At 35.5% G+C, this 19,553-nt stretch overlaps 1 protein-coding gene across 1 annotated transcript in view; it reads left to right on the forward strand.

Annotated features, from left to right (window-relative positions):
* The first annotated feature begins 5,168 nt into the window (after positions 1–5,168).
* LOC127878546 (uncharacterized) overlaps positions 5,169–19,553 on the forward strand; it is a 31,774-nt gene continuing 17,389 nt past the window's right edge. Inside the window, exons 1-9 of the mRNA XM_052425077.1 lie at positions 5,169–5,187; positions 6,263–6,375; positions 6,593–6,661; positions 7,018–7,158; positions 7,880–8,006; positions 8,613–8,730; positions 10,333–10,496; positions 11,178–11,274; positions 11,780–11,863. Coding sequence (XP_052281037.1) covers positions 5,169–5,187; positions 6,263–6,375; positions 6,593–6,661; positions 7,018–7,158; positions 7,880–8,006; positions 8,613–8,730; positions 10,333–10,496; positions 11,178–11,274; positions 11,780–11,863 — 932 coding nt within the window. The remainder of the gene's footprint in view (positions 5,188–6,262; positions 6,376–6,592; positions 6,662–7,017; positions 7,159–7,879; positions 8,007–8,612; positions 8,731–10,332; positions 10,497–11,177; positions 11,275–11,779; positions 11,864–19,553) is intronic.

Here is a 19,553-nt window from a genome sequence, read left to right on the forward strand (position 1 = left end):
AAATTTACAAATCATTTACTAAGCAAATACAGTGGCGTGATTACAAATTAAATATAACAACAACAGAAAAGAAAGAATCAAAGTACTGGCAGTACTGGTGTGACGATGCTTTTGAAGAGGATTGATATAAAACATCAATTTAAGTTTATCTATATCACCACAATTGTGTATATTGATACGAACATTTGGGTACGATAATAAATTTGGGTACGAAAATTTTGGGTACGAAAAAAAATTTGGTACGAAAAAAAGTTTAGGGGTACGGGGAAGTAGTACCCGTGTGTAACTTGACCCATTGAGCGAAACTGGGAGGCGGGTCACATTCTTGTTCATTAAGTATGGCAATACCTTCATGATGATTCTCGAAAGTAGGTATGAGCACATAGCCGGACCATGTGAGCTCAATCGTATGAGCACTTGACTATCCGAGTTCGCCCACGAACATACGGATAAGTTAACTAATAGCGAAATGACCTTATACATGTATATGCTGAAATCTAACAATCGAACGAAATATCAAACATGGTATGTACACTTAGGTGCTTGTGTAATTTCTGTTAGAATATCGTATTCAATATGTAAATTTTAAATGATTGTGCCCGCACTTGAGTTTGTTGACTTGTTTGAGTCTATACGCGCCTAGGCTGCACCCAGTGTGTGTATTTGTGTTTTTCCAAGGTAATGAGTTACCTCCGCGCTGAGGCTGCATAATGTTGGGAACCGGAGTGTGTCCAGCACTCCTACCTAATAAGATTAGATTTACGACAGTTGGGACGAATTTTGAATGATAGCTGCAATTTCCAGCTATTTGTTTTGTACTGAAATACTTTTTAATTTTTAATAATTAATGAGATTATCCGGAAAAAACCCTGACCGGAATGGTGACCACAGAACAGACAAAATATAACATTGCGCCGGGAGCGGGAATCGAACCGGTGTCGTAAAGGTGAAAAAGCGGACGTCCTTACCACTGCGCTAGCGGGACGGACAATTACGCAAAGAAATGGTGTTTTATCTATATATATCATAGCAGTGCAGCGTTTACAATTTGCAGGTTCGAAATTGTTCGCATTCTTTAGTTTTGTGATCACGTAAAAAGTTAATTTTACATGTTTTTATTCGCAATTTATTTACTAAATCGAGAACAAATATCAAACAAAATAGAGAAAATATATAGTTGTTTCATTGGTCCATAAAAATAAAATGGATGTAAAATTACTAATTTGAAATTAACGTTCTGATACACTTATTGAATCTGTTTCCCCAGGATATGCTGTTCTATATCAACACGAACGACAACTCTGCTAGGAGAATGTTATCAATGAAAATCAACGAGCAATCTCCTACGCAGTGGCGAATGCCAAGGGAAGTAACTGAAAAATCGAGTTATCTCAATCGGACTGGCTCGGTCTTTTACATAGGTCGCCATTGTGTTGATTTTTTCACTGGTTATCAAACCTTATACGATGCTGTTCCAGCATCGTCAAAAATGAAAAAAGAGGATGAACAATTAAAGTATTCTTGCATTTAGAATAGATGTTCGTACTTTACATAAAGGCATATATTAATTTTTTTCTGTTTTATTATTCGTTTGCAGTAAACTTAAATATGTATACATAGATGGTCTTATATAATAACATGCTTTAATGTATTTTTTTCTAATGTTTTCAAACGTCGGGCAAATACAAATATAGTGAAATTCATCTTCAATATCGGTCGAATCGCAACAATTGCAATATCGTTGGTTTCTAGAAATGATTTGTCTCGCATAACGACCAGTTTGAATATGTAATGGGTGGGCTGACAATCTCAGTCTAGTAAAAAGGTATCTCAAACTTCTTGGGATAATGTCTAGGTAGGACTCATATTCAAAGTTGATTTTTAAACTTCGATAAACATCTAGCATTGAACTGTTGTTTAACGTCCCATACCAGTCCTGTGTAAAGTGATCATATACTCTGCGTTTAAATTCCTCTACAAATGTATTAGTATCAATATTAATATTAGTTACATCATCAAATACATAACTGAAACCATAGTCATCAAGCATCTTTTTAACATTAAATATCCAATTATGATAGCCTTTGTGGTAATCTGAAACGGTCAAGTTATATACAGTTTTAATAATGATATTTTTAGATCTACGTATATTAAACCAATATTTAATGACACGTACATATCTATTTATATACATGGGATATCTACCCAGCTCACCATAAACACAAGCATTACACGTGTTAAGTTTAACCTTTAATAATCGTTTACAAAATTTCAAATGGATTCTTTCTAATTCATTAGATTTAGTATAGCCCCAAACTTCCGAGGCATAGTTTAAAATGGAACCAACAAAAACGTCAAATAGTTGACAAAGTATTTTGGGCTTTAAATCATAGTCATGACATTTAGATAATAAGATATTCATTACTTTTAAAGCTTTACCCGTTAGGTGTTCCTGATTCAATGTAAAACTCCCAGTATAATTAAAAACAACTCCTAGATAATTAAAATCGTTCACTACTTGAATGACATGTCCATTGTAGGTCCACTTTTCATTGGGCAATAATCCGCCTCTTTTCCGAAATACCATAATCTTTGTTTTCTCTGTATTTACTTTTAATCCCCAAACATTGCAATAATAATGTAGATTATCTAAATGATTTTGAATTTCGGCGATTTGCCTACAATGGCCATATCATCAGCAAATAACAGTGAAATCAAGACAATGTCATCAATATGCAATCCGGATTGTACATCATTTTGTAAAAACAACTCGAGATCCTCTAAAAACAAAGAAAATAATAAAGGGGACATAACCTCCCCCTGACGAAGCCCCACTGCATATGAAAAATAGTCAGAATATGAAGACAATGACTTAACACAAGATTTAACTTTTTATACATATCCCGAATAATCCTAAGAATTTTACCCTGTATACCACATTTATACATTTTTAACCATAATGCATTTCTATATATAGTATCAAAACATTTCATCATGTCCACAAAAATAATATATAATCTCTTATTTTCAAATAAATAATTTTTAACAAGAGAATGGAGAATAAATATTGCATCAGTCGTAGACCGCCCTTTCCAAAATCCGAATTGGGCGTCCGAAATAGTGTTATTTTCACAACAGATACGATTGTTTAAAACGGTAATAAAGAGCTTAGATAAACAGCTAACCAAAGTAATCCCTCTATAATTATTAACATCTTCTTTTGAACCTTTTTTGTGCAGAGGGACAATTATTCCCTCGGTCCATTTTTCAGGATAATACCCTGAGTTCAATACGCAATTAAATAAGTCACATATATGCAAGGCTAATATTTCAACACTTTCAATAAAATACTCGTTCAAAAGATAATCACTACCGCAAGATTTGTTCCGCTTCAATGACTTAACAGCATTAATGATCTCTTCAACTGAAATTTGATAATCGAGCTCAGGGTAAACATGATTAGGATTATCAAAATCATTCAAACTATTAAAATTTTCAGCATCATAATTCTTATCATTTGAAATGTCTGTGCTTACATTTTCTAAATACTTTTTAAACTCATCGAGAGTAATTTTGGAAGATGTTTTTGCAGATTTAGATTTAAAATGTTTCCAAAATTCTCTGGGCCTACTTTGGCGTAAATTTGCCAATTCGGACATACGTTTATTATAGTCTGCGTGCTTTTTCTTTCTAACGATATTTTTATAATTAGTTTTTGCATCACACAAAGTAGACCTGTTTGTATCGCTTTTGTCAACATAAAACAATTTAAGCGCTTCCAAATACATATTACGGGCGACAATACAATCATGGTCAAACCAATCTTTATTCCTTTTAGTGTATCCTTCAAAATAAGTATCGTGTGAATAAAAACAATCTTTGGCAAACATTGGATCTGCAACATCGCGAATAGTATTAGAAAACTTATCAATCAAAACGTTAATTGAGTCCCTGTCAGGGCAATTTATCGACAGGCGCATCTATCAATACATGTAGCCTCATATTATGAATGAACTGAGCAAAAATACTACGTCATGAAGACGCTGCAGAAAGTGGACTATTTTATTCATTCATAAACAATCTCCTCCGCGACACGTACAATACGATCATTGTTTATTGATTCTTTTCTATAAAAGCACCGTTCGAAACTATTGCATTTAACACGATATTAATATCATGTTTCCATTTGTGAATGAATATAATTGGAGAACTCAAACCTCTTGCATAAATTATACAGCTCTTTCTCGCGCAGATACGCTTAGTAAGAGGGTATTGGGCTCCTAGTAGCGAAGCCGTATCGACCTGAATTTTTTGACTAACCACCTTAGACGGTCGCTAAGCGACCATCTAAATACGGTGCATTTTACAGAACATGAATGTTCTATTTAATGTTCCTATATCGTGCTTTTAAGCTGGAAATGATCAAAACAATTGTGGAAAAATACATACCGTGTTTTAAATGAAAATTATGAAGTATCGATACATTTGACCCGTAGTAACCTGCCTTAATTTTCACGCCTTACGGAAAAATACTGAATACCGGTTAAATATTAGAACATCAATGTCATGAATTTTTTTTAAAATGATTGCTCATTCGAGAGTCAATCTAGGTAACGTGTAATATGAGTAGAGTTCACTCCAATTACAACTAAGTTTAAGAACTCCTCGAATCTCACTCAATGTAAAGGATCAATTCAAAAAGATGTTATAAAACAATATTCTGTAGTAGTTCACATAAATCACGTTGCACGATTGTTTCAACTCCAGACCGACTGTGCGGTCTTTGTTTACAGCTGATTACACAACCCCCAATGTCTGACCAATGAGATCGCTCCGTAGATGGAGGTGTGACATACAAAAGGTGAACGTCGTCTGTTGGTTTTCATGTAGCGGGACCGTGGTCTAGTGGTAACACACTTGCTTCACAATCCGAAGATCGCTGGTTCGATCCCCCCGCTGCACCTAACCTACTAAGTCGTCTTTCGCATGAGACGTAAAATCGAGGTGCAGTGTACTAGGTGCTATACACCGGACACTAAAAGACCCAGGATCACCTCTGGAACGGGGTGTCTCCTGTATCTTGCACTATCCCCCGTAACCAACTAACACGTCTTTCTGGGGGGCGATGGCCATATGGGAGACAATCCCGGTGCACTCGTTAAAAAATAATGAAGAAGAAGAAGATTGGTTTTCATTACTTGTTGAGAATCCGCTGCGAACGGTAGGTGAAATTTGTAGGTCCTGGTTATAGATTTTATATGAATGTTTAATAATTAAAACGTGACATTCGGATATAACAGTGATTGAAACGGGGTAAGTTTTGTAGCTTTAAGTGTTACAGCGGTATGTCTGTAGGTATATAACTGACGCCTCAGTAACGAAACATATAGCAATATTCTAGCCAGAATAAGAACATCATGTGTGCATTCTGCAAAATTGATGTGTGCATTCTGCAAAATTGTTATTGCTTAGGTTATCTACCGACTAATACTATGCATTGAAACGCAAGATATAATATATGTCGAAGCAACTACACAAAAGCAATATCATTCAGGCAGCGAACAAATAGCTATAATCTGAACGAGAGTCTATATACTGCCCTAAAAGGTATGAAGATTACCTGAGTCCATAATTGGGCCGTGCTTGGTTTAATATATGTCGTTAACTTTTGTCCCAGTTTAGCCTGTGCAGTCCGCACAGGCTAATAAGGGACGACACTGTCCGCTTTTAGTATGATTTTCGTTTAAAGAGTCTCATCTAAGCAAAAATCCAGTTTAAGCGGAAAGTGTCTTCCCTGATTAGCCTGTGCGTACTGCACAGGCTAATATGAGACGACACTTTCCGCATCAATATATTTAACTCCCTTTTCACAGAGCACGGCCTTAATGTTAATAACAATCAGTTACATGAGGTCAAACATTTGTGACAATCAGGACCAGGATCCATAAATTTATTCCAGAAAATCGTATGGATGTTTTAGTATAGACGACGCAGTTTTATTTATTTATTTTTCTCTTAAAAGGGTATATACAATTATTAACGATTTTTATCAACTGTTGTAAAAAGGTATTTTTACATGGATACGCACACTTAAAAGCTTAGTTTTCTTAACATACCAGAATTAAAGCTTGAAATTAAATTAGCGGAACGCCAGTGTGTTATTTTCGGACTTTACATGTTCGAGAGTGGTGCATATATCTGCTTATTGGATTGCGTATTGATTTGCGTATTTGAACGTTGCTTGGACATTTTACTGTTCTAGATGAGAGCGTGTTCTACAAGTGTCCGGACCGTCTCCGCCTGTCGCTCATCTTCTACTACGGCCACACTGCCGTCGTCTACGTCAACAAACTGGCGCTGGCCGGCCTGCTTAAGGTACCCGGTTACATTCATGTTTAATTGCGGCTAAGGGCTCGATGGTTTAATCGTGTTGTTTGCAGGCGCTTGAGACGTTTTTGTTTCATATGAAACAAGGTTAGTTAGTGATGTATATTCAAATAGGCAAATTGCACTCATGATAAAGTTGTGGTTTGTTTTCCTGTCAAGTTTTGATTGACGAAGTTAAACGATGAACCACTTTTGTTTCTTTTAGGGGCGGATCAATTTTGAATTTGAAAAGATGTTCGAAACAGGAGTGGACGAAATGTCATGGGACGACACAGTAAGCGAAGTTCTGATACATTCAGGTCATTTTACCGTACATAAGTGATGCATAAAACACATAAGCCTTCATTTCCTTACGCACAACGTCGTTTTAATATTTGATACAGTGCTGTTTTAAACGAGTAATGGACAAAGGTGTCTGGTATTAAAGAATATACGCTGATGAATTTCTTGTACTTGCAAGTTATCAACTTCAGTGCCGTGAATAACTTTTCTGTACACTATACAAAACTAAAAACACAACTTTGGATCAAAGTAGTTAAGTTTTTAGCCTTAACACGAATTCACTTTTTCTACCGAACAAACAACTCACATCCGGAGTTACCTATTGTTCCGCACGCATGCGTGTTGCAGGAGAACTACAGGATGGGCGGCTCCTATAAGTGGCCGCGTGTCGGGGAGGTCGTCGAGTACCGCCGGAAGGTGCGCGAGGTTATCCGCGATATTATACGTGACACGCCTCTCGACCTGCCTATCAACATGAAAAGCCCCTGGGTAAGAAATGGCGATGCCTCAGTCCAGAAAATATCATCAAAGAATTCGTTTTAACAATGTCCTATTAATATCTTAATTTTAAAGGGGCCTTTTAACAAATTTTGGCATGTATTGAAGTTTGTAATTAAAATGCTTTATATTGATAAATGTAAGCACCGGATCTAAAAAGCTCCAGTAAAAAAAAACAATAATAAAATTAAAGAAAGATAAAAAGTAACCCTCAACTGGGTTCGAACCATTGAACCCTGGAGTAAAAGTCTGTCGCTTAGACCGCTCGGCCATCTGTGCTCATACCATGATTGAGGTATTTTATGCTTAATATAAGCAATCCTCATAGTATCCCAAAATATAACGACAACAACAGAACTCTTCAAATTATTCAATCGTTTTGAGTTGCAACGCTTTATAATTTTCAGGTTTTTAAATCGTCAAAAGATGCATATAATGGATATGTTTTAGCATGGTAAATGTTCAATTATTCTGTTTCCTCACAAATATCATAACTACAACGAAAATTTGCGAATCTGAAGCATTTCTTTTTAGAATTTTGTCAATTTACCAAAACGTGGAAAGGCTCATCGAATGCTAGCAAAAATGTTTTTTTCCAATCTACATTTATATAAAATATTGGGATTTAAAGAGATTGTTTATATTCTGGTTGTAATTTATTTCACTTGCTTATATTCTGGTAGTATTTTATTTTACCTGTTCTAATATAAAGTGGGCTCTTTTGATGGGGTTTGAGCATGAAAGAATCCACCTGGAAACTTCTTCCGTTCTAATTCGTCAACTACCGATTGGATTAGTCAACAGACCTGACGGCTGGAATTATGCGCCAGAGCAAACAGGTAAAATTTACTGACAACTCACTTACTGATATTATTTATTTGGGATTTTGTCCAGAATACCAAATTCTACATTAAAAATAACATTTTTATCACCAATACAATAGGAAGTAATAAATAAGCATCCGCGATTTCTCAACACGCTCCAGTTATTGTTAAGCTACTTGTCCAATTGTTTCAACTCAATTAAAACTTAAAAGCAGTGTCGCACGAAGAGGGGTATTACATAACACGAGAGCAGTGAAGTCCACGACAAGCATGCACATTATCGCAATGCGGTCAGGAGCTTCCCTGTCATCTAATAAGACAAAGTAACCTTGCGCGACTTTATAGGTCACAGGAACGCTCCTGACCAGATTGCGCCCATGCACAGCCTGGTCTGCAGCGACTTTGGTCGCACGTAGCATAAGCCCTAGTTTCGCATGACGCGGCTCATATAATCTTTCAATCATGGCAACTTGATGGAACAGAAGCCAGCTATTAAACTTCTGTACTTCTTACCGTTAAAACCATCAGACTTGTTAACACTATATTGCATTAGTCACAGCAAATGTCTAATTATGCAAACTTGTGTGAACGACAACTTTTATTCCTATCTCAATATTCTAGAAAGCTTACCACAGACAAACCAGATGTTGCGTGTCAACGGACAGGAAGTGACGTTCGGAAAGCCCACAGATTTTCCGTCATATGGTTGGGACAATGAATATGGTCACGTGACTTGCTAGTGAGTTTGTTGAGTGCTCTGCTTTAAATCTGTTTTTTTTATTGCTACGCCGCAATCTGCAGTAATAGCCCGTTGATCGTTATACAACAGAAACTTAAAGGCTCTGGTACAAATCCAAATATCGTGCATTTGTTTTGTTACGGTGGGATTGTATGACGCAATGCCAATTTGATTATGTTTTTTTACGTAATGACATTTACGTAAAACGAAATGTTACTATTTGGGACACGGTGATACACTTAAGTTTTACATAAGACCAGCAACAAAAGGATCACGTTTTGGTAAACGTGCTTTAAATGACCAATCCTTTAGGCACGTGCAAATTTTTTTTTGCACTGTATATAAGATTCCTCTGGCTTGCCTTGCTGCAACGCAATGTCGCAGTTAATCGCAGCAATGCCACTGTTAATCTACTATTTTTACGCTTAAACCACGTTAAGGTGCTAAAGCTATGTTATGGTCGTCCTAACCCTTGACTGAATAACTGCAAGTATACCTCTGTAGAAATACAATAATTTTGTGAGACTATTTTAACTCTGGAGTGTACACGCCATTTATATGGATCGCTTATAAAACTCGTTGCGTCACTAATTATAATTAGCAAACTCCCAGCTGTTGACACTCCGGGTCGTTTGGATCTGTTGTAATGTACTTATTAAAGGGATCTTTTCACGCTTTGGTAAATTGACAAAAGTGAAAAAAGTTGTTTCAGATTCGTAAGTTTTCGTTTTAGTTATGATATTTGTGAGGAAACAGTAATACTGAACATTAACCATGCTCTAATATAGCCATTATATGCATCTTTTGACGATTTAGAAACCTAAAAATTATAAAGCGTTGCAACGCGAAACGATTTAATAATTTGGAGAGTTCTGTTTTGTCGTTAAATTTTGTGAAACTACGAAGATTGTTTATATAAGGTATAAAATACGTCAAGTATGTGTACTCGGCGGAATAGCTCAGTAGGCTAAAGCGTTTTTACTTCAGGACTCTGGCAGGACTCTAGGGGTCACTGGTTCGAAACCTGCTCCGGGCAATGTTCTTTTCCTTTTTTAAATTTTTTTCTTGATTTTTTACTGGAGCTTTTACGATCCAATGTTTACATTTATCAATATAAAGCATTTAATGAATAAGTTAAAAAAAATGCCAAAATCTGTGAAAAGGCCCCTTTAACCCATTTATGCCTAGCGTCTAGAAAAAAGCCTTGGCAAACAGCGTAGACCCAGATGAGACGCCGCATGATGCGGCGTCTCATCAGGGTCTGCGGTGTTGGCTTACAGAAATTTCTGTAAGAAATATTCTAATTATAGAAATAAATACACTAGACATTCCTAATTTTGGAAATAAATTGATCCAATTTAGGAGGATGGGAGAGTCCACTCAACATTAATGGGTTAAAGCTCAAAACATTTATGAACAACTACATGTAGTTGTGTCCCTTAGTTACATAAGACGATCCAATGTTCGAAAAACTTAGATGTCATTATTGATGATTTTAGCTGGAAGTTAATACAAAATACATCACGTAACCGCAACCAAAAGATGAGTGTATTTCAAATGTGTCCATTTGTTAACCTCTTTCCTTTACTTCGCATTCACCAGCGTGCCAGCGTTTGAGGCCTCAAAGTTCCTGGTGACTAATGGCGTCTTCCTGGACTTCATACGGGCTGGCGGTTACAACCGCCCGGAGCTCTGGACGGACGAGGGTTGGCACTGGAGGAGCTTCCGGGAGTCTAAACATCCTATGTTCTGGGTGTGCAACAGTGGTGAGTGGGGAAATGCATGCTGTTAGGACAAGAACGCGCGAGATATTAACCCATTTATGCCTAGTGGACTCTCCCATCCTTCTAAATTGGATCAATTTATTTCCAAACTTATGGATGTCTAGTAAATTTATTTCTATAATATTTCTAACACAAATTCCTTTAAGCAAACAGCTCAGACCCTGATGAGACGCGTCTCATCTGGGTCTACGCTGTTTGTGAAGGGCCTTTTTCTTGACGCTAGGCATAAATGGGTTAATGTTGAAAGTTTGTAAAGTGTGCATTTACAAATACCAGTAAGTGCATTTTCATGATTGAAGCAGTGTTTATTTTCTATTCGTACCCAGTATTTTTATAAATTAGATAATCGAACATCGCTTCGCAATAGAAAGTCTATTGTGCGTTCATGAAAGAACTGTGCTTTTGTCGAAATATTACTGCCGAAACCGTGTTTTTCGAAGATTCTTGCATTTGGGTGAATGGGATTTTCTGAGAAGTTGCATGAAATATATTTATTCCGATTTCAAAAGAAGACATATTTATCTTCAATCTTATACTTGGCCTAAAAAACAACTAAACTAAAAATTGCATAAAAATACGGTAACAATTGGCCGTTACATAATTGGACTCCAGGAACATAGGATTAAATGTACACTTACTTGTAATGCTGTGTTCTTGATGTAGGCTGTAAGAGTGGCTGTGGGACGGATCTGGCTGAATACAGCCACTGTAGCCTCCCAGAGGGCGGCGTGGGCGAGACAGCGACAGACGCCAATTACAAGTGAGCGACCCATAGCTATAGTATACATTAAGTGTCATTCTTACGTACAAGAAGGAAAATACAATAGAAATTTCTCTATACACACATAAGATCAAGACAAACAACAACAACAAACAAAAAACGAACCACGCATATGTATTTATGATACATTAACCCATTTATGCATAGCGTCTTGAATAAGGGCCTTGGCAAACAGCGTAGATCCAGATGAGACGCCGCATGATGCGGCGTCTCATCAAGGTCTGCGCTGTTTTCTTAAAGGAATTTATGTAAGAAATATTCTAAATATAGAAATAAATATACTAGACATCCCTAATTTTGGAAATAAATTGATCCAATTTGGAAGGATGGGAGAGTCAACCAGGCATAAATGGGTTAATACACGAAGGAAGAAACAAATTATAAAACATAACCTACTTGTAAACCCACGACGTCGCGTGCGTAGCCATTTAACAATCAACGAGAATTGTTATATGATATGAGTTAATGTCGTTTTGCTACGCAGATACCGCGCGATGTGGGACAATTTAGACATGCCGTGGTCCTGGCCTGCGGAAGTGAACTACCACGAGGCCCGGGCCTACTGCCAGTGGAAAGGGCCAATCTGAACGCATCGGACAGTGGGCTACACCACACCGTCTCTCTGATGTACGAAGGCGGCCGTCATATTGGATTTGGAACTACTTTGGGAAACAAGATGGCGGCCCCACGGTTTCAAACCTGACGTAAAGAAGAAACAGTAAAACGTGTTGTTTGTAGCTCGTCTATTTCAAGATTACATTCTTTAAATAATATTAAATGTAAATCTGTGAATTCCCACAATATAATTACACTTGTTTAAATGGAAAGTTTCCAGTATTGACATTGAGTACTTCATCAAGTTCATGTAAGCAATATAAATTGCCGCAATAACGCCAATAGAGTCTTTTGATGATTTCTGCTTTGGCAGACTATTGGCTCAGATTTATTCTGAACGCGAATAATTTCAGCTATCCTATAAATATGAGGTCGATACATGTATACATCGGTAGATTACGTCTAATTATTTGGACTATGGCATTAAGTTAATTTTAAATTTTCACGTTTTGGTAAATTGAGAAAATTTAAAAACAATGTTTCAGATTCGCATATTTTGGTTTTAGTTATGATATTTGCAAGGAAACAGTAATACTGAACATTTACTATGCTCTAAAATAGCCATTATATGCATCTTTTGACGATTTAAAAGCCTGAAAATTATAAAGCGTTGCAACGCAAAGCGATTGAATAATTTGGAGAAACCTGTTGTTGTCCTTATATTTTGTGAAGCTATGAAGATTGCTTATTTATAGTATAAAATACACCCTTCATTCAATAAGCACGGATGTTTGAGTAGTCTAAATGGTAGACCTTAAATCCAGGACTCTAGGGGTCAGTGGTTCTAGCCCTGATGAGGGCTACTTTTTTTTCCTTATTTTAATTCTATTCTTGATTTTTAATTGGCACCTTTAAATTGACTGTTTTCGTTATAATTTGTGACACCACAAGGATTGCTTACATAAAGTATAAAATACATCACTCATTGTATACACATGGAAGGCCGAGTGGTCTAAGCGGTAGACTTTTATTCCAGGGGTCAATGGTTGAAGCCAAGTTGAGGGTTACTTTTTTATTTTATTTAATTTTAATCTTGTTTTTTATTGGAGCTTTTTAGATCGAATGTTTACATTTATCAATATTGCAATTAATGACACAAATAATTTGGGAGAGTTCTTTTTTTATTGTTTGATTGTGTGATATTTCAAGGAATGCTTATATAAAGTATAAAATAAACCACTGACTATGGAAGCACTGATGGCCCATTGGTTTAAGCGCTTGACTTTTACTCCAAGGATCAGTGGATTGAGCCCAGTTAAGGAAGACTTCCTTTCTTTTTTTCAGCGTAGCTGTTTAACCTTACTTTTGACCTTAGTTTACCTTAAATCATGACCAGTAAAATTCACATAAAAATTCCCGTCAGTAGGTCCCAAATGATTACATCCGAATTGTACATTAGCTAATAATACAAAAATCACTGTGAACAATGGATGCATATCATTTGAGCAGAAATATGAATATATTGTAAAGAATATGTACATGTTAATTACAATAAATTAAAAACATGATTAAAAACATTCTCTAAACATTACACCAAAACGTTTTTCCATAGTTTAAGAAGCATTAAAGCATTAATCACAGGTCTCTAAAATTAAAAAAAGCTATTGTTTACATGCCGTAACGCTCACACTAAACACTACAAAAACACACAAAGTGTAGCAAAGGTACACAAAGTCAAACACATGCTGCAAAGTCCAATAAACCCACTGTAACTCAAGGATTGCCTTTGTTATAACTTGCCTGGAATTATATCTACTGTAGACCAAATAAAAACAATTATTTATGTTAAAATCTTTGTTCCTCCTAAATATATTCCCCTAATAGTCTTAAATTTATTGAATAAAGGATACACTGGTTAACTTATTTGTGTTTTGATCTGACTTTACTTGTCTTTGTAGCCTTTGCTAGACTGTGTGTGTCTTTGCAGTGTTTAGTGAGACCCACTCTTATCTAAATTTGTAAACAGCATAGTTATACATGTCAATTTATCAAGTCAAAAAATGTAATAATTTATACAAGTGTTAGTCTATTGCAAGATTTAGTTCACTGATATATTAATTAAATGTGTTATTACTATTAATCACTTCAAGTGGCATAATAAGCAATCAGTTGTGTATTGCGCATCAGACACAAGAAAGAATCGACGCTTGCTGAAGAACTTTTTATTTCAAGAATACCAAGATGGTGAGCATAATTAATTGTAGATTTCACCAAGCGCTTATTATATCTAGTTCTGCGGGTTTTCAATGTACATAGCATCAATAGCTTTTGCTGCCATTTTGTTTATCGGATGCATTTTAGTTCAAACACCCATATGCCAAACGATTGACTGCCCACAATGTTTACCTAATTTTTGATTATGGACATTTTATGAGCAAATTATCGCCTTATATAATTGTGTTGTTACCAGTGCAGCAAGCGCCCCTTGTTTTCAACAATGATATGTTAAGTCATTGAAACTTTTAAAGTGTTTTCTGTTGAGTTCAGTAACAATGTTTGGCTAGATTGAACTTTACCGGTACGCAGTTGTTTACCACTTTCGACAAAGCAAGGGTTTGGGGGCGGTAGCCCCCGATACTAAGGAAATATATATGATAAAACGATTATAAGGTGTTGTGTTAGTTGGTATGTGTTAGGTGTTAAGGGTTAGGATTAGGGTACACTGTTTGATGTTAAGTGTTGCGTACCGGTAAAGTTCAATCGTCCCCAATGTTTATATGTGAATATCTGTAACATTATATATATATTGTTAAGTGTGTTTTTTATTAAGCTAAACTTTTTTAGCACATTATACTTTCTTGAAGAAATCTTGATGAAATAATCCCAGAACTTTCCAAGCATATGTTCTGTATACATCTTTTTTTCTTTATCTGTTTCTTTTACACTGAAAATACTAGTTGGAAACTGTGTAGAGCTACGATTGTCCCAATTTTGTTACTATTTTTGTACATGATCTGATGAACATGACCATTCCAAAACTCTATTTTACTGTCTGTTCATGTCAATCTTCTATCTAGTCAATTAATATTTCTGTGTTTTTTGTTTAAACTATTTGGGATTATTTTGATGCATGTTACATCAATTAAAAAGTGTTATTTCTTACTGTACAAGTAATCAAACGTTTTATCTTGTAAAATGTTGCAACTCGGCCCTGTTTGTATATAAAGTTCATTGAACATTATGTAGATCTTAATAGTTAGTGCAGCCCAAAATGTCATATTTAGTTATTCTCATTATTTGCTACTTAATTGCTAGCATAAGAAACATACCATTGTAGTTATTTGAATATTTGTTTCGATTTAGTTGTTGCAGTTTCTTACCGCCTCACTGTCACAAGTACCAACACATGTACTCACAGATGTAAATAAGCAAACACATTTTCAACAAGTTGTTGGGTTATGTGTCCAGATTTTTATGGGGATCAATAATCTATTGAAAAAAACAACATTTAATTGTTTCTATAACAAAAAAGTGGTTTTAAATAATCTTTTTTTGATTTCAGGTTCAGTGCTTGTGGAAAAACATGAGTTCCTGATCCAGAGTAGCTTTAAAGGCGAGCCCTTATGATACATGTCATTATCAATGTGACAGTTGCCTTAAAAAATTGATGCAGAATAAATTGTTTTTAAAAAGCTTAAAACGTTTATTTACACATTTTGTGTCAAGACTTAATTAAACAATTAATATAGTTGACAGAAATAATTGTAACCAATATTATTGCTGTTAATTGGAACATCCTTATAGTGTAAGCAAACACACCTTTCTATATGGAGAGGAAATCCAGGTTCAAATCCTGGTGGGGATCCCATATTAGCAGCAACTTAGATTATGTTCATATTGATTATACAAACAATACTTTTTGTTGTCAAAGTGTGTTGTATTTAATATGCAAATAAAATTTTCATTGTTTTTTTATAATTTTCTCTATCTCACACAAACTTACTTCATGTTATGTATCATTCGTATTAGGGCACCATTATTAGGTTCACAAGATATCAGATGTCAAAAACAAAAGCCCATAATTACGTCCTGGCAATTAATCATAATTATAAAACTTTTACTTTAAAAAGAAAAGGGTTCTTCTTTGTTTCTTCTACAGAATCAAATAAAAACGTTATTTTTCGTACGATATTACAAAATCAGGATATACGCCGAATATCTTTTTAGCTCCACTGGCCAAAGACCAGCAGGGCTTATGTCATGGTCCTGTGTTTGCTGTGTGAGCGTGCATCCGTGTGCACGTTAACTTTTCCTTTAAACATCTTTTATCTTTAACATGAAGTACAAAAAACAAGTACCAAATTTTAATTGTGTTTTTCCATAGTCTTAAACTAAAAATCCAGATTGAGAAAGAAATAGTCCTCAGTAATGACACATTACAAATCTTTGAACAAAAATGGAATCTGATAAAATTCTCATAATGTTTGTCCACTTATATACATTTTGCTCTAATGTTAGTTTATCTTTCTAAAATATTTGCATATATTTTTTTTCAATCTTATAAGATCATTGTGAAAATACAACAAAAAACAAATGCATTATGCTTTCTTCCCACTTTATACAACTCATCATTTTTCATAACTGTTCTTTTCTTTTGTCTTTAAAAAAAAACAACACCTATCACAAACAACCAAAGAAAAAACATATTAACCCAGTTTTTTGTTTGTTTGTTTTTTTTAATCTTAAGGAAACCAAAAAAAGTATATATATTAGCATATCTTGTAAAACATGTCTGAACTTTATTGCTTTGTACAATCACTTTGTTGTATGATCATATACATGTATACATTGGATGAACTATATTGAATAAAAAAAAATGTAAAAAAAATGTAAAAAAACAAAACAAAAAAAAACTTTTACTTTGAAAAGAAAAGGTTTCTTCTTTGTTTCTACTACAGAATCAAATAAAATTGTTATTTTTCGTACTATATTACAAAATCAGGATATACGCCGAATATCTTTTAGGCTCCACTGGTCAAAGACAAACGGGGCTTATGTCATAGTCCTGTGTTCGTCGCGCGTGCGTCCGTCCGCGCGTTAACTTTTCCTATAAACATCTTCTCCTAAACTACAGGTCCAATTCTGATGAAATTTCTCAGGAATGTTCCTGGGGTGAACCTCTTTCAAATTTGTTCAAATTATGCCCCTGGGGTCAAATTTGACCCTGCCCTAGGGGTCACAAAATTGAAAATTTGCTTATATAAGGCCTATTTTGTGAAAACTTTCAAAATCTTATTGTCCATAACCATTGAGCCTAGGGCCATTAAAATTTGTATGTAGAGACATCTAATAGTCCTCTACCAAATTTGTTCAAATTATGCCCCTGGGGTCAAATTTGACTCTGCCCCGGGGGTCACAAAATTGAACATATGCTTATATAAGGCCTATTTTGTGAAAACTTCAAAAAATCTTGTCCATAACCATTGGGCTTAGGGCTACCAAATTTGGTATGTAGTGACATCTAAAATAAACCTCTACCAAATTTGTTCAAATAATGCCTCTGGGGTCAACTTGGACCCTGCCCCGAGGGGTCACAAAATTGAATTAACGCTTATAAAGCATCTATTTTGTGATATCTTTAAAAATCTTCTTGTCGAAAACCATTCGACTATGGCTACCAAATTTGGTATGCAGTAGCATCTTATAGTCCTCTACCGAGTTTGTTCAAATAATGCCCTTTGGGTCAAATTTGACCCTTACCACCGGGTCACAAAAATGAACATTATATATGCTTATATCTTGCTTATTTTGTGAAAACTTTTAAAATATTCTTGTCCTTGACTCTAGGACCTAGGGCTACCACATTTTGTATGTAGTGAGATATAGTAGTCCTCTACAAAGTCTGCTCAAATTATGCCCCTGGGGTTACATGTGACCCAGCCCAGGGGGGGTCACAAAAGTGTACCTGTGCTTAAATAGGGCCTATATTTAAGTATTTGCACATGCCGAGAATACTTGTTTCAGCCTTTTTTTCAGCAGTGGAGCGATACAGGGCCATCATGGCCCTCTTGTTTAATAATTAAGACTATAAATGGTTTTAAGTTTGTGTTTGACGTCCTTGCTTCTGAAAAGCAGAACGGTTTAGGCATAAATGACTACCCTTTTTTGTTAGAATCAACATTGATGCATTATTACTTAAGCAAAGTTGAACTCTTTAAAAACTCGATGACTGGGGGACTGAATTTTTTATGTTTGTTGCTTACAATTTACTGAATATATAAATGTTTATGGCGAACAAATGCCATCTCTCTTTACAGGGAGATGGTGTTTTTTCATAAATATCCAGGTTATTTTGTATAAATAAGACCACATAACATATTTATATAGTATAAAATGAATTCTGAGCTATACATCTATGATGATGCCATTATGTGTTTCGCTGTAAAAAAAATACAGAGAAAATAGACTACAGCTGCATGTCACAAGAGTTGTAAAAGGGCATTTTGACAGTATTGCCCCGGACTTTTGCCCATTTTGAAGGATAATCTTATAAAAAACTGATTTTGGTTTAGGGTGCATAGGGGATGGAGGAGCTTTTATTGGTGCCTTTTAAAAAAGTTGTTTCATATTGTGAAAAATTGAGTTTTAAAATGTATACACGATGCCTTAAATAAGTCAAATTCCAACAATGTTTTTGGTTTTTCAATTAAAAACAAGAGATGTGTTTGTCAGAAACACAATACCCCTTATTGCGCCGCTTTATAGCCATATATTTGACCTTTAAGGATGACCTTGACCTTTCACCACTCAAAATGTGCAGTTATTTGAGATGAACATGCATGCCAAATATCAAGTTGCTATCTTCAATATTGCAAAAGTTAGGGCAATGTTAAAATTTTCAGACGGACAGACTGACGGACAGTTCAAAAACTATATGCCACCCTACCGGGGGCATACAAAACTGTATTCTTAATTTGTTTATAGGTTGTAATGGTGTCTCCACAGTATTGGAATAACCAATTTACACTTAAGGCTAAAACAGGGCTGATTCATTATATTCACCACGAGGTTCATTAAAATGCTTACTGGGTCAAACATGCGGCATTGGGATACGCGTCGGCCTCTGCCACGCCACTTCTATTTACAATTGCTGCCTGCACAGCTGACCATATTTAGTGTTTTGGTTGCCCAGCTAAAGAGTATCTGCCTGGCCAGAATAACAGCATCTGGAATTAAGTTGCCATGGCTAAAATATAAAAAATATCTGCCAGAAGTACTGTTTGGTTGCCATCATCAAATGCACAGAAAGAATTGTTTTTCAAATTCAATCAAGCTCTCCACTTATTCCATCCTGCGAAACCCTTAAGGTGTCTCAATACTGGTAATAGTAAACCCCACTGAGAGCCATATGGCTTTTGTCTGTATACAGTTTGTGACTGCCTGGCTTGTCACTATAATGTTGTTGTTTTTTTTGGGGGGGATCTAAGTGGATTTTACTATTTCTTATATTACACTGAAGAGTTTTCCCCGTACCACTGTACAGTGTTGTACGATTGTTTATGGTATAGAACCTAAACATATGGATTAAATCTCAAAGTTTGTCGCCCTGCAGAACATCCGCATTGTTGTACCGATAATTAATGCAATTTAAGAAATACTGGTTCTTTAAGTTTGAATAATTGTGTTGTTTACACTTCAAGAAA

This window comes from Dreissena polymorpha, chromosome 4, assembly GCF_020536995.1.
Source record: "Dreissena polymorpha isolate Duluth1 chromosome 4, UMN_Dpol_1.0, whole genome shotgun sequence".
NCBI lineage: Eukaryota > Metazoa > Mollusca > Bivalvia > Myida > Dreissenidae > Dreissena > Dreissena polymorpha.